Raw genomic sequence first — 16035 nt, 5'->3', positions numbered from 1 at the left:
TCTTACAGTGTTACTTTGTGCATACATTAACATGTGTAGAACAGAACACAAATTAAGTTTAATGCAAACGTTTCCTTTTTTAAAACCAATCTCTGAACTGAATCAATTTCAAGGCAGTTGATTAAGGCATCTACTTTTCTGGGTTTTTCTTTGGTGGTAATTTTTACATTATAATTAATAGCTTTGTGAAAAACGTAAGCTATACTTGGAAGTGCACATGACATGAAAAATACTTTCTCCTTATTTGAAAGGTCTTTCAAAATACAGAAGAATGGTGTTTTTCTTTTTGAAGTACCTTTTCGTTTCAGAGATATTGACGTTTTTATCATGCAAATTATATCAGTGATGACGTCATATTGTTTGCAACTAAAAGGTGGTAAAATACTGAATAAACGATATATCTGGAAATATTGAAGCCGTGTTCTTGAAACTTGGCACCACAAATGTGCATCACCAAAGAAACAAAATGACACCCTTAGTGCTGTTACCATAGCAACTCCTTCAGCTCCAGTCTCTTTCTGTCAAAAAACCAAATATCCCCATTTGCAATCTCTAAAGGGAGCCAAAGGGTCCTACTTGGAACAGACATAGTTCCCATATAGTCTTAACTCCCATCATTAGATTGGGTGGGGTAGATGTTTCTTGGTTTAAGACAAAAACTGGGAATTGCAGTTTTTATGAAGACAGCAGCAGCAGCAAAAAAGTTGTCACGGCAACAACACCTTTTAAATAAACAGAAATTATTTTTCATGTCATATGTACTTTAATTTTGTAAAAAGAAGCTGGTTCTCATGTCAATGTCAAAATGTTTATACATGTACTTTTTGTGGTTTGATTTGTGAATATTTTTGACAGTGAGTGAAATTTACTTAATTTCCCATAGGGACAGTGTTCTTCCATTACCCTTCTAAACACATACCTATTACTGAGGTGAAAAACTCTGCAACCAGAAAAGTTGACATGAAAAAAAGAAGAAAGCAGTTTCACCAGAAAACTAATATGGGGACAGCTTTTTTATAAACATATTACTGTAAGAATGCTTGATGGTTGACTGTAAAATAAATGCCAAGTGCAACTGGAGGTTTAATATTGGAAGCTTTCCTCGTTGATGGCTTCACTGTATATGTTATTAGACATGTGACATTCAGATTTCCCTTTGTTGATGTAATTCACCCACAAAGTAACAAGTTTGTTACAGGTGTGAGAGTCAAGGTTACAGGTGATTCAAAACTTAATGATCTGCCCTTATCTGACTTGTGACACTGTATGTACCTTCAATTAGAAGGGCAGGCTCTTACCTGATTTTTAAACCACACTCTAAGACACAATGGCCAACCAATAAGAAAAGGTAGCAAGCTCCTACCCTGTATAGCAACTAGTGTATGTTGATGCTTCAAATATGGTTGTTAAAACCCAGGTTCTCACAAGTTTCCCATATTTTTCGCATACTACCTAAGCAGCATTTATTGGGTTAACCCTTTACCCCCTAAGAGTGCATATTGGCACACAAGGTCATAAATTTGTGAATATTTGATAGTTTCTATGAATTTTTGCCATGAAAATTATCTTGTGAAGATCTGCTCATTGAAGTCATAAAATTTTGACCTCCTCCCATCCAAGACATGGTTGACCACTCCCAGAAGTTTTTAGTTCCTTTTTCGGGATGCAAATGGAAAGCAAGACTTGTTTCATATCAAGCTATGCACTAAGAGCTGCTAAATAAGCTATAGTTTAGGGGTATACCTAATATAGTAGAAGGCTGATACATTTTTGAAGTCATTCATTTTCCCATTTTAAAGCAATTTCTCTCAAAATGTCTACCTCCTTCAGAGCTGCTGATGTCAATTCTTAAATAAGTTGATTAGTGGCTTTCAAATGGGATATTGTACACAGGCAGAGTGTCTTTATTTGCCGATTTGGGAAAATCTGCCGTTTGCCTTAGGGGGTAAAGGGTTAAGTTATGGTCTTCATAGAAACAACTTTGAAAAACAATGTTGTTTGAATTTAGGTGTGTCAGAATTTAATCTTACATGGACTGCTGGGTTGGAAAGAACATCAGAAAGATTACTTTAAGATGAAACTTATTCCTTTGCTAATTTCAAGTTATTGACTCATCATTCTGTTAACTAATAAGTACAATCTTATTTTCTATGAAAAAGCTTCCTACTGCACTAGCATTATTGTGAATAAAATTTAAATTTTCTTTAAAAATGTACTTACACACTCTTTTTTTTTTTTCATCAGCACCTATCAAGTGTGTTAGTTCATCCCATGCTCTTATGTTATCGGACCTGGAAAGCCCATCATACAGTGATGCAGGTCTTGAACAGCGTTTTCCAAATGCAGTAAACATTCACCCACGACCAGATCCATATGACCTAAGGTACAGGAAACGAAGTCGAACAATTAGCTCTGTTTCATCAGTTGACGAAGATTGTGATGATGATGACAGAGATAGCACAGGGCTCTATGTCCAGTCACCAGCAAGTTTCTCTTCCCAAGGGTCTAATTGGCAGAATGATGTGGACTCTGGTAAGTCCTTGTTTCTAGCCTATGGGGCCTTGGCACCCTAATATGAATGGTGCACTTCCAAATCCATTCTCCTTGTTTATTAGCCATTTAGTGACATAGTTGGAAACAGGAAACATATTACTAAATCAAATGAACAAACTATCCACAAAATATAGACAAGGAAAAAGAAAGCTTTTGATCAGTAGATCTAAAAGGCAAAATTCTTGCAAAAACAAACCCTAGGTTAAGTTCATTTCATTTCTTTCTCTATTCTCTAATACTATATCGTTTTCTTTTATTTGGGTCCAAATCAAGTGTGAAATTTTGTCAAAAAAATTTCCATTACCGTTCGTTTCCCACAATCACTGGGCACGGAATCGAGAAAGTGTTACCAATGAAATTTGAAATCCTAGGACTTGAAAAATAACTGAATTTACTGTTATTGAAGCTAATGTACAAATTTTATTTATCTGATCTGTGATGTGTGCTCTGACCAGATAACCTATGTGTCTACAATGGACCTATTCAGCGATATAGCGGCCATTTTGAATTCTATCATTTCATATAGCTATTAGGGGTTGCTCAGGGGGCAAATTAGTATGCATTTACCCCCTAATCATCCCATAATATTTATTTGAAACCATGGAATTAAAAATGGCCGCCGTATCGCCAAAAAGGTTCATTTGACCAATGAGCATATGTAAAATTTTTAAGTCATAAAAAGAATCTTAAAAGAGTGAGAATTAAGTCATGTTGTCCATCATTTCCATGCATTAGTGGAAAGGGTAAACATCCTGCACATTTGAAGTGATTCTTGGCTTGATTTCTGTTCGAATTAATTTGATGTCAGGGTCCAGTGTTATTCACTCTCCTATGGTCCCATATCCCCCCAAGATCAAACCGGAACAGAACTGCTCAGGATACAGTCCAATTGAAAACCAAAACTCTGCAATCAGCTGTTGTAATGTGAATGAACCCCAGTCACCTGCTGTAACATCGTATGGTGGCCAAGCATCACAGATGCACAACAGACCAATGAGAGATTGCAATATGAATGACACATTCATTATGCAATTAGCGTCAACACCTAAAGGCCATGGACCAGCAAGTTGTGGGTTTGGTATGAATCTTCCACAGCAGGGATTTACCTTCCGCCTCCCAATGCCAAATGCTCACATACCTTCAGTTGGTAGGTCATTATTGTTGCATTGTTGGCTATCTAGTAAACATAGGCACGCAAGGCGTGCAAGAGTTAACTTTTTGTGTGAAGTGTCGGAGATAGAAGCATTCATGGTACAGTAATGATTTGGTTAATTTAACAAGTTTTTTTTGGTTGCGTTGTTACATCGGTCATGGTAAGATAGCTAAGTAGTAAGCCATAAAATGTTTGACTGAAAAAACTGCAGTCATCTGACACATCTCCAGATTAATGTAGATACCATCTTATTTTCTAACAGGCAGTTTGATTCGCTTTTTGATACAACTCGCACTGTGATTGGCATGACACGCGCACATGCATAACTCCCTCATTCTCCGATCACATAACCCTTCCAACCCCCGGAGGAATTTTTGCTCAAAAATACTCAAGTTAATTTAGAGACTCCTTCGCATTTTATACAAGTTGTAAGTTTACCTTTATACAAAACGCAACACTACTTCACTGAAAATAAAAATAAAGGGAAAAAACCTCTGACACATTGAAAGTCTGATTTAATTAAATTGCACTTTAACTTGCTGCCACGCAGTCTTCAAAGAACATTTTAACAGTTTCCATACTTTTTACCTTTAAAAATATCGCACTGAAATGAATGTCATCATATAAAACTATTAAACTGCTACTGCAGAGACATAAAAACCGTCCAGAAACGAAAGCTTCTTTTTTGTTTAATATCCTGGAAACAATTGCCGATAACTTGTCAGCTCTAATTGAATTTACTCCCATATAAAAAACAAAAGTGTTAAGTTACCATTTGTTACTAAAGATAGCAAACATCTCCTGGGAAAGAGTGGTGACAATTCGTCAGCTCTAATTGAATTTACTACCTTGTGAAAAACAAGAGTGTCAAATTACACTTTGTAACTAAAAAACAAAAATATCTCGTTATATTTGCTTGCAACAAGAACAAAACAATCGTTACCCGCACTTACTATTGTAAACGTTAGAACTGTTTCTTCACCTCTAAAACGTGTACTAAGAACTGGACGTGACGATTCGTGACCTCTAATTGAATTTACTCCTTTTGAAAAACAAAAGTATCAAGTTACCTTTGTAACTAAAAATAAAAATCTCGTTATATTTGCATGCAACAAGAACAAAACAATCGTTACTCGCACTTACATGTACTATTGTAAACGTTAGAACTGTTTCAAATCTAATGTCTTGTCCCCTCTGAAACATGTCCTAAGAACTAGCCGCGACAATTCGTTACCTCTTATTGAATTTACTCGTTGTGCAAAACAAAAGTATCAAGTTACCTTTGTAACTAAAAATAAAAATATCTCATTGCATTTGCATACTACTAATTCACTAACTGTTTCAAACCTCAAGGCTCATCTCGTTCATTTAACTAAAATCCTCAACCTAACCCACAGAAAATGTTGAAGTAAATCCAGTATATGAATACTTCCTCCTCTTTTATAGAGGAATAAATATGGCCGTTCTGAACTCTATCGGAATCAAATCTTCACATACCATTTACCTTTACAACAAGAAATTTGATTGGCTGTTTATAGTAGATCCAATCTGATTGGTGTGACATATATACATCTCTCACTCACTCACTCACGCATCCATTGACCTGTCCATAACATACCTGACACGCCGACTAAGAGGTATTTTTTTTACAAAAAAATAACTCAACAATCACATTGTGAAACAGTAACAAGGTATTTTAAACAACTTGGTGTGATGAAATGTCAAGCCACAATGTACTGGTACTGCATGCTCTCAACTGTCACAGTACCTCTCTCTAACCAGGACTATCAAGGAGAGAAGAGTAAAGTCATAGAATTGAAGGTACCAACAAATTGTTGGGGAACCTAGAAAACATACTTGGCAATTAACCTGTGAAGGACTTTGGTTCCATCAAAAGAAGAAGTATTACTCCTAGACATTTTATTGCTACAGATATTATAGCTAAGCACAGGCTTCAATGTGCCATCTGGCTTCTCCTATCCCTAGCTCGACAGACATGAATTTTAACTTTTCTCTCTGCAGTTCAACCCATTTTGTTGTCAAAGTACAGGATAGACATGACATACACTTATTCAGTTGCTACATGACAATTTTAGAGGGAAAAGAAAAGTTTCCAAAAGTCACCTGAGTTTTGTCACTTCTAGGCAAAATAAGAAAGGGGTAGTTTGTAATGGTGTCCTTCAATGTCAAAGGTTCTGCTCCTTGCCGTACTGGCCCACCTAGTGATTTCATCCAGCTTATTGAGAGACCCCGGTCCAGTTCAACACCAAATAGCAGGCAGTATGTTCCAGGGACATCTGCAGTCATACCTCCCCCTTTAACAAGGTCACAAAGTGGTAACAGCATTATACAAACTACTGGTGGAAACACCATGAATGCAGCAGATCCACGGAATTCTCCAGTACATCAACAGCAACAATCTCCAGTGTCAACCACCCCGAGTAAAACAAGTCCACCTTCAGGAATAACATTGAACACCACTGTTCAGATTATTCAGGTAACTGAGACCATGGCCAAACATGGTATATGTATTGTTCTCATACTATTTTTGCAGTCTTGTATGTTTATTTTATTGAACATCTTACTTTCAACTATGGAAGTATCCCCACGCTTCCTGTTTTCTTCAGTAAGTGGATTGTACTGTAGAAATGCAAGAACCATAGGGTCTTGGAATATATTTGCATTAAGTGACATGTTTCACTTTCATATGGCCTAGTAAACCACATGAGAGGATAGACAAACTAAAGAGTAAATTAATATATTTTGAGTCAAAGATAAGTCTATGGATCACCAACCTTATTGTTAGCATTTTCTGTGAGCTGCTAAATTTTTGAATCTGATTTTATCACACATTTACAGGGCTCGAAAAATATTTGAACTCCACCTTGCCCATTGGACAAGTAACTCTCAAATTTTTCTTGCCCCGGGCACTTCCCCACTTGCCCAAGTTTTCAAATTCATTAATAATTCATGAACCCAAAAAAGGAAGTCAGACTACGGGCGTGTTTTTATGTAACAAACCCATCTTGACTGTAGTCCTCTTAGTGCTGATCACCTTCATGTTTACGCCATTATATTGTAATACTTCCACAACTTTTAACTTCTTCATTCCGCTTTTATGAAGTTGTACGGTTTGCAGTAATTAACTTTGTTATTATACAGCCTTGAATAAATTTGTTCAGTTCGTCGAAGATTGCATCCGACTCCTTGAATGTTCACCTGCGTCTTTTCTAGCTCCACGAAATCACTGTGAAGAGAAGCGCGAGAAATTTATAACACACAGAATTAACAACAAGTCGCCCTCTCACTTCAGTTTTGATACAGGCACAGTGTTGAATTTGAAAAGCCGGTGAGAGCAAATTTTTTCATTTGGGTGAATGAAAAATAGTTCCAGGAACTCTGAAAGTATTTTGATGACTTACTTATTGATTTCTTTTTAATAATACAATAGTTTTCATTTTGCGCAGCGGTGCCCAAGTATTTTATCACTAGCAAACTTGCATGTTTCACCAAAAACAGATGTTTACCTATACTGGCTTCGTTTTCGTGGTAGAAATATGCGGCTTTTTTGCGTACAATTTCTACAGCTTTAATATATTGTTGTTGAGTTAAGTTCTGTACAAAGAAACTGGAAAATGTACACAGAAAATTGCTAAAATTTTAAGGAATAACTACCACGTTTTCGTGCCCAATGCGGCTATTTTTAATCCTGGAAAGAAATTTGACTGGGGGCAGATTTTGATCATGTGCTAGGCAACCACTTCTGAGCCATAAGCACGTGTCACGCAATCAACAAAACAACGCTATAAATTGTAATTTTCATCAAGCTTGATCTAAACACTTGTATTGATTACCCTTGAAACTAAAATTTACCTTTTCCTCTCAAAATCATTATCAAAAATTTAGTTGGCGAATGGCTTGCCTGGGTCCTTACCCATGGGGCAGGCAAGGAGAAAAAGTTTCTTGTCCGAAGGAAAAATCTACTTGTCCCGGACGACCAGATGGGTTTTTTTTTGAGCCCTGATTTAGTTGTTTTTTTTTTCTTCTTCTTCTTTTTGATACGTCTGGGGAAAGAAAATATATGTTATTTGCCTGCTGGAAGGTCTGTATAGGGAGAAACTGTGGGAGAGGTCTTGAAAATTTTCATTTTCAAGTCCAAGGTCACAGTTTTTCTCTATATCGACAGACCCTAAGCAGTAAATAACTTATTTTTTACTCTCTCCCTCTCTCAAACCAATTTTTTAATTGTTAACCTTTCCCACACACACATTGTGCATGTGTTACTGTGACCATGGGCAGAGATAGGAAAACCCAAACTACATTAGGAACCAATTACATTACAGGATTTGTTACCCTGCCCTCCTGGAAAAAGTAAATTACAATTATGTTCATTTTATGACTGTTTATTCCTTTTGTGGTTTTATTCTCCAGTCTCCAACAAACAATCCTAACAGTGCAGCATCAACATATGGTAACCAAAATCCACAGGTGTTCAGCTACCCAAACTTGCCACCTGGTTGTCTATCTGGTGTCAGCCCTTCACTTCCAATGGGCTTGTTCACCTCACCAGGCAACACTCCTAGGGGTAACATACCTCCTCGCTGGCCTACACCCATTCCTGTTGCTCCTGTCTCCAGCAGTGGAAATGCTGTGTCCGAAGAAGAGTCTACAGACTACCAGATGGTGTCAGGGTTTGGGAGCATGAATCCTGATGAGGGCATGCTGGAAGGTTGGTGTCAGGTACATTACCATCTGCCTTCTTAATTTATGTGTTACTTGGAATGCCAAGTTCAGTCCTAAAGCTTCACTTTCCAAAGTGATCAACCAATAACTTGTGTGACAAGAACAAAATTAGAAAACAAGTTACCGTGTACTTGTAGTCCTTTCAGTTCTCCTGACTGCATGTATTGTAAACAGTGTTCCAAATTTTGTTTCAAGGATCAAATCCCATGATTTTTTATGTTTCTCCAACTCTAGAGAGGAATTTCTACCCAGTAAACAGCACAGCAGAGTCAATGGATGTTATGTCTGCTCGGATATCATCCTGAACAACTTGCCACCTATACACCACACAGCTTGGTGACAAGCAAATTAAAATAGCCAACCACAAGCTGGCAAATCCACACCTCGCAAGTCATAAATGAACATAAAAAGTTGTACATTATGGTGTAGGAAAAAGCATACCTGTTACTTGGTATGTCAAAGTTTACCATACTGAATACTGACTAAGACCACTAGCAAAAAACACTGAGCGCTGAAAAAGAATGGCTCAGTTGGATCCAAAAAAGTTTGGTTGTCATATTTTAAGTTATTGTTCTTCTGTAAAGATTTCTGCATAAAATATTAGAAGCATTCATGTACAAACCAAAGAATTTAGAGGCTTTTTAGAACAATAATTGTACACAATACCATATTTATAAAATGCATTAGTAGAGTATTTTGGAAAGTGAAATTAAGTACATTCGCAATATTTAGAATATTTCCATGCGTAAACACATAATTAATAGAATAGTTCAAGTTAAGTTTCTAAATGCTAACACAGTCACAGTATTATTCAAATCTTGTCATAGGTGTAAAAGCTTGGTGTTTGTCGGCAGAGAGAGTACAAATTATCTGTATAAATGCTGTTTGTAAAAATTGTGAACCATTTTGTGGATGACTGGATGAGTGAATTTTCCTTTTTTTTTTTTTTGAAATTCAGTGAAGGTCAGCATATACATTTTAAGTATGTTTTTTGGTGTAATTTATTGTACTCTTAAACTGCATTCATGGCTTTCTATGGACCATAATGATACTCATATAATGGCTGGTTTTACTGTTATTGGTTGATCAAGTGTTCACCAGAGAAATGTCATGTTAGCGAACAGGACATCGTTTGTCAAAAATAAGTTGGTTTGGTCTGGAAAAGACAAACTCCATTGTATTCTTGCTAATGGTGGTATAGTGTGCAGGTAAATTTCAGTTTTAGTTACAGTGTAAATGAAAAGGAAAATGATTTTATTGCCACGATTATGTGACAAAGTATGAATAGCCCTCTTTATACACCTCTTAGAAGAAATGTTGTCAACAAAAAGTGTTAGCCATAAATGAGGTGACCCAGTGACTTGGAAACTTGCGAACTAGGTCCTTATTCACATGGGGAGTGTTAACATCCTTTTAAGTGTTGAACAAGATCAGCACTCAAGGAAAACTTCTTTGATTGTAATTTATGGACACACTAATTCAGTTTTACCAACATTCCATGGCATTGTATGATTTACTTGGAGAACATTTTTTTTTTCATACACACCCCAAACCAACCCTTTCCATAAATTTACAGTTAAGCAGATTGTATTTACAAACCAAATTTAAGTAATATCTGGGCTTGCCAATTGTTCAAAATTTAAATTTCTTTGTGATATAGCCTTCTATTACATACATTTTATTTTCACATAATCGTTACTATTTTGGTTCCCTAGCTTGTGAAGAGTGAAGAGCAGTAATTTATAATGAACATGGTCTGTATTTCAGTAAAGCTTGTCATAATGTGGAAATGCACTTTCCAAGGCTATTAGTTTTGTTTAAAGGTACATGTAATGATTTCCTAGCTCCTTATGTACAGTTAATGTTTTCCTAGCTTTGAGGGTTTTCTGGTCAATTCAAAGCTTGATGAAGAAAGGTTCATGCATCCTTCTCAAAATCTTTAGGAATAATGTATACCAGTACTGGTTCATCATTTTATACAGGATGGGAGATGTTAGTGGACAAAAATGGCCTTTGCAGCAATAGGTCACAAAGTGGACCTCTACCATTATCGCTCCTCCTTTGTCACGGGGCAGGGGGAACAGTTTACTGCTTGGGTATAGAGGAGAATAAGAATTATTACATAGGAATAGATCAATCCTATGTTTATGATTTTTTTTTTCTCCTCATGGGCATAAATTACTCAAAAACTCTCATTATTTCAGGCAAACTTATGGATATGATAAATTGGCAGCAACTTTGCCTGTTACTGTGGCAAATGTGAAAGAACTTTGCTGAGATAGATATCCAGTTTGACTTGTTGCAACTTGTACATCTGTTTTTAAGGAGTGGTCATTATGAACAACCTATTGTTGCAAATGGCCTTACTAGTGCTGGTATAACTACAATAATACCGCTCATGTGCAGAAACAAAATGGTCTAGTCAGTCTTTGTATCACTTTATTTTTTCCACATGTATTACCTTTTATATCAGTTCACCTTCTAGATTATAATTCCCTAAATTTTGAAACTTGAAAATGAATTAAACATGGCAATGCAAGATATATTTCATCGCTAATTTTGATAGTAATATTATATAATAATTTGTAGAGGAGAAAAATAATATACAGTAGGTAAATTATAGACAAATAGAAATAGAATTGTTTTGTAGTATAACAGGTCTGTAAATAGTCCAGAGAGAGTTCTTGTTTTAATACTAGTCTTGATAAATTTTGTAGTTTGACGAAGATGTGTGGAGATTGTAATGATGAAATGTCATAATACCGTACTTCTAACTGCTGAGAGCAGCTGACTTTGGGCTTACATGTAGTTGTAGAGATTTTATAAATAGGGCTATCTTTTGTAAAAGGGATGCTTTTTTTACTGATAATAGTTTTCCTACAGGACATTTGTATGGTTCAGATATTTTGTAGTCTTCATAAGATAATTCCAGTAATATATTACAAAAATGCTTTACAAGACATCTCTTCATGGTTTTCATTTTTTGTAGAATATTATTAGCAAGTGGCAGGCACACTTAAAAATTTCAGAATGCTAATAGTTTTGTACCTGATTTGCACTAAACAGTTTACAAGCTTTTTTTATATTTTGCATTGGATTGTGGCATGATAATTCTGTCCATGGCTGTTTGTTTTTATTTATTGTTTTTTGTATTCAAGGATAAAGCAAGAGTAGGTGTTGAAACACTAGCTGCAAGGAAACTGCAACAGTCTGCACAAGCATTCATTCTACAACTCTGAACTGAAGTGAAATATCTATCCATTTATGTCTTGATTGCTTCATTCCCTCTCTTTGCCTGGAATTCTAGTGTTCAATGGACAATTGACCCAGAGACCTCTACAAAAAAAGAAAAATTGGGAATAATACATTGACAGGGCTTTGTAGAATTTTTTTCTTTTTTTTTGAGCTTTTGTTCTTTTGTTGGGGTTACCTTGCACTGCATATGTTTTGGTTTCTATCCAGGATAATGGCCATATTTTACAGATCTTGGAGATTTTGGTACTGTTTTATGTTGGCTTCAGTGGGAGATTCAAAATTAATTAACTATTGTTTTACTGCCTACTTAGACCGTTTAATACTTGGTGGATAGAGCTAAGAGAAAGGAAAGTGGCCTGACTTAATTTAAGAACTGTTATAGTGTTTTGAGTACCCAACTATGCAGAAATGCCAAATACATTTAATGCTACTGACAATAAATTCAAGTTTCCATTCGAGAGTTTAACTACTTCATTTCTTTGAGCTCAGTCTGTTGCTTTGGTGCACCTAAATGCTTAATTATTTTACAGTTTTGCACAGATTGTTTTTGGAGATGTAGAGTACATATCAAGATTCCAGTACAGACACAATTGTAAATTATTTTCTTAAAAGGGCAATTCCTTGGGAAACAATTGTTACAACTGTGTAATCTTACATGTACAAGCTGTTACTGATGTGAAATTAAAGGAAAACAAATTTGTGTCTGCAGTTGTCTGCTTATACCCATATCACCTACTACAATAATGGTGAAGGTTCTGTCTTCTTATATTAGTGAGCAATTCCAAGACAGTGTATTGTGCCATACACATCTTTGATCCCTTTACACCAACCACAATTTATTTATAAGTATGCCTCAAAATATTAGATGACATTATTTTTCACGAATGAAATAAGCAATGGACTTAAAGGGCAGTTTTCACAGTTCAGCGCATGTCTCAAAATCAAAATACTTTTGTTCGCTTCTTATCAATGTTATCACTTCAAAAACCCCACTCAGATGTAGTTCAGTAATCACACGCTATAGTTTGTTGTGGTAGAATGATGGATGACCAAAATTCTCAGAAGATTTCATTAGATCTTACCAACACTGTCAACCGATGAATTTAGTTTTGACCTGTATGATTTATTCTACAGTTGATGATTTTACAGCTATTTACATGCAAAATTAGATGACTTGCTTCTGATTGGTTAATAAACAATGCAAAACTGGGCCTGTGCCAAAAAGTGTGCACAGGCTAATAAATAATACAGACATGCACAAATCCATGAAATCCTTCCCTTTAAGGTCACCAGCAACCAAAACTGTTGTGATGCACAATGCACGACATGGAGTCACTGAAATTCAGATTATGATGAACTTGAATATTATTACACTCAGAATGATCAAGTTGCACAAGTAAGAAAGTCACTAATCCATAAAATTGCAATTACACCAGGAGATGTGGGGATATTTTTGAGTCCCCAGATAAATGGCTCCTTAAATAGGTAATTATTTCAACGTTTCCCTATTCTAAGGAGACTCGGAGGTCAGTTGAATACACATGAAGAATCCTTGCAAGCAGGGCATTTTTTTTTTAAAGAAAACAATAATATTGGTAGCAGATTAGTTAACACTCACTCACAAGTAGCCAGGGAATCTTTGAGGCACTGGGCATGAGAGGGGGGGGGGGTGGTCAGCAAATATTGATGATAGGCTTGATTATTACCTGTTTTTCAGGAATATAGGCCAATGCTTGCTCTCAAGATACTTTTTCCTGGGGTGGAATGAAGACTGAACTTGACAGCAGCAGACATTAAGCCTAAGAGGCACCCAGAAATGGGGAGGCACCTGACTGGTAGTGTTCAGGCATGGCAAGATTGCATTTCTCAAGGCCATGTTACTCACATTGCACATCTTGCCTGAAATTGATACTAAAATTGGAAAACTTCTGGGCCCAGTCTAAAGTATCACAAGGCCTACATTAGCCATTTTCATGAACAACACCATAGTTCTGACCTGTCTCAATCTGTCAGAGTTATTTTACGAACTGCTACCAAAACCATAAGATATATGTAGCCTGAATTTCAGATGACTCTTGCGACCAGACTTGAGGCTTGCAAACTGAACCTTGCGTATGAAAACGAGTTTGGCCTTACATCAAGATATGCATATTTTCTTTCACAATTTGTATTAAACCACAGGTTTAAAGGCAAAAATTGTCGGGTATTTTTCAAGCATGTTATTTCTTGCGTGTCCGCCATTAGATGTTGTTCAGAAGAATTAAGCAAGTAAAGGTTAAGCCACTCGATATTGCCACTGAATAATAGATTCAATTAAAGTAAACTCCCTTTTCATAGAAGAAGGAGCCATTGATATTTTAAATTTCTACATAAAGTGTGGGCGAATAGGCTTAGGTTTTCATACAAGCTTACCGTTTTGGAAAGGAAACCTTGACAAGTGGATCTTCTTGCGAAATATAACTTCTCCTCCGTCTATTCTGGGGTGCAGCTCCATTACCTCAATGTTGACAACTATTAGTACCCTTATATCTGAGCAACAGCACAGAATTTCGTGTACGGTTTAGTGTAAAAAATTGCCAGCCTCTAAAAACTTGTGCACATGTTTCACACTTGTGTCTTTGGGGAGCATGTGTGATGAGTGGCAGCCGCGTCTACCGGCAAATTTTCGCGCGCTTTCAGTCTGCACGGCCTGATCACGTGACGAGTGGCAACCTCGTTCCCAGGGTAGACTTCCGCTGGAATATCAAAGATGTGGGGTGCTTTCTATTATGCCAAACCGACTATGGCCAGTCAGCGACCAGTGGGAATACCTGAGGAAAATGGAACGACATTTTTCGATCAAAGCGGGCCAACTAAGGTGAATGGCTCTTACGATTTTTTATTCCTTTCCCAAGGGCAATGAACCGGTTTGTTGAAATGGAACGGCAAATAATTTCGATAGGAATATCGGGACCACGTCCAGAGGTGATCCCGAATATTCCAGTCGGGCGGAAGTGAAATGGACCTTTCCATTTGACTTCCGACCAAAAGTTCCGGAATCTTTGGGGTCCTTTGACATAATCGAAGGCACCCGTGGCTTTTACCCGCTTCCAGATTAGGAGTTTTTCCTATTTCAAAACAGCCAAGCTTATAATTCTGGTAATTCGGGTTAGCTTACTCTAGGTTAGTCCATCGCAGTTTTTCCAAGAATAATTGTCCCAAAGAAATTAGGCGTATTCTTACTTATAATCCATCAAAAATTTTCGCTGGCGCACGATTGGTCTAAATACGTCACGTGACCGAATATTCTCCAGCTAAAACTGGGGAATATCCGAGAATATTCCTGTTCGCATCTCGGAACAGATAATGTCCACGGACATATATCCTAGCATATTTTCGCCCCAAATGAAGGCTATTGTTTATACATATTTAGAGCATAGAGTTGTTGTTCATATACCTATACCAGGGACGTAGCGAGCCTATAGGTCCGTAGGCCTGGGGCTACAAATTTTCAGCCTACCCGCTCTACATATTATTGTGCTGTTGTAAGGGATAACCAATTTCCTGAAAATTCCTCACAAACAATGAAAGAGGATCGTCTTAATGGACTTGCACTAATGCATATTCATAAGCATGATGTTTCTTTGAATGCTGAGATATCCTTGACGATTTCGCAGCCTGTGGAAGCAGGAGGATGGAGATCCTCTTCTAGGCTACCAAGTAGTTCTACTCTCTCAAATGGCAAGAGAAAAAGTTTGCCATTTTAACCTTTCGTACTCCCGATCTGACCTTAGCAAAACGGCGACAGTCGAGCGGCAAATGTATAATGATTAGAGGCACCAGTGGTTCTATTAATATATCTAAAAGCGGCCACAGGTGGATCCAGGGGTAGGATTGGGGTTTGCAACCCTTCTAGGAATAGTTTTTTTTTTGTTTCCCAAACTTGTGGGCGTGGTAAAAGGGAGTCAAATCACACTCATTCGTGGCAAATAACACGGTCAATTTACACTTCACGACAAACAAAATAGCCATTTCTCGTTTAGTGAATACTGGATTATGACAATTTTGGTTATCTAGTTCTCTCTGATTACGGTAAAATTCAGGGTATATATCTTGCCTTCACAAACATTTTTCGAGTCGTAGGAATGCATGAATGAAACGGCGTTTTAGAAGTTTCAGTTAAAAACATTTCCCGGGGCAACATGCCCCCGTACCCCACTAGAAGGCGCTCGATACACGCCTTCGGCGTGATAACGACTTTCACGTTAAAAACAGGCCTGCAACTATTCAAAAACCTCGGTACGCCCCTGTATACCATGATGGCTAAGCCAATTAAAACTCTTGAATTGCAT

The 16035-nt window shown here is 37.0% G+C and overlaps 1 protein-coding gene across 4 annotated transcripts in view; it reads left to right on the top strand.

The window, feature by feature from the left end:
- LOC145468878 (nuclear factor 1 C-type-like) overlaps positions 1-15962 on the top strand; it is a 37708-nt gene extending 21746 nt beyond the window's left edge. For 3 of the 4 annotated variants that reach the window (XM_081452584.1, XM_081452583.1, XM_081452581.1), the window contains 5 exons: positions 2245-2532; positions 3362-3700; positions 5899-6203; positions 8138-8435; positions 8684-15962. In XM_081452584.1, the coding sequence (XP_081308710.1) occupies positions 2245-2532; positions 3362-3700; positions 5899-6203; positions 8138-8435; positions 8684-8754 (1301 nt within the window). In that variant the 3' untranslated portion in view covers positions 8755-15962. Of the gene's footprint in view, positions 1-2244; positions 2533-3361; positions 3701-5898; positions 6204-8137; positions 8447-8683 lie in introns of all 4 variants that reach the window. The other variant, XM_081452582.1, reaches the window with a different exon arrangement.
- The last annotated feature ends 73 nt before the right edge of the window (positions 15963-16035 follow it).

Source organism: Orbicella franksi, chromosome 14 (genome assembly GCF_964199315.1).
Source record: "Orbicella franksi chromosome 14, jaOrbFran1.1, whole genome shotgun sequence".
NCBI lineage: Eukaryota > Metazoa > Cnidaria > Anthozoa > Scleractinia > Merulinidae > Orbicella > Orbicella franksi.
The sequence above is the reverse complement of the archived record's forward strand: the minus strand, read 5'-3'. Positions and strand labels throughout refer to the sequence as shown.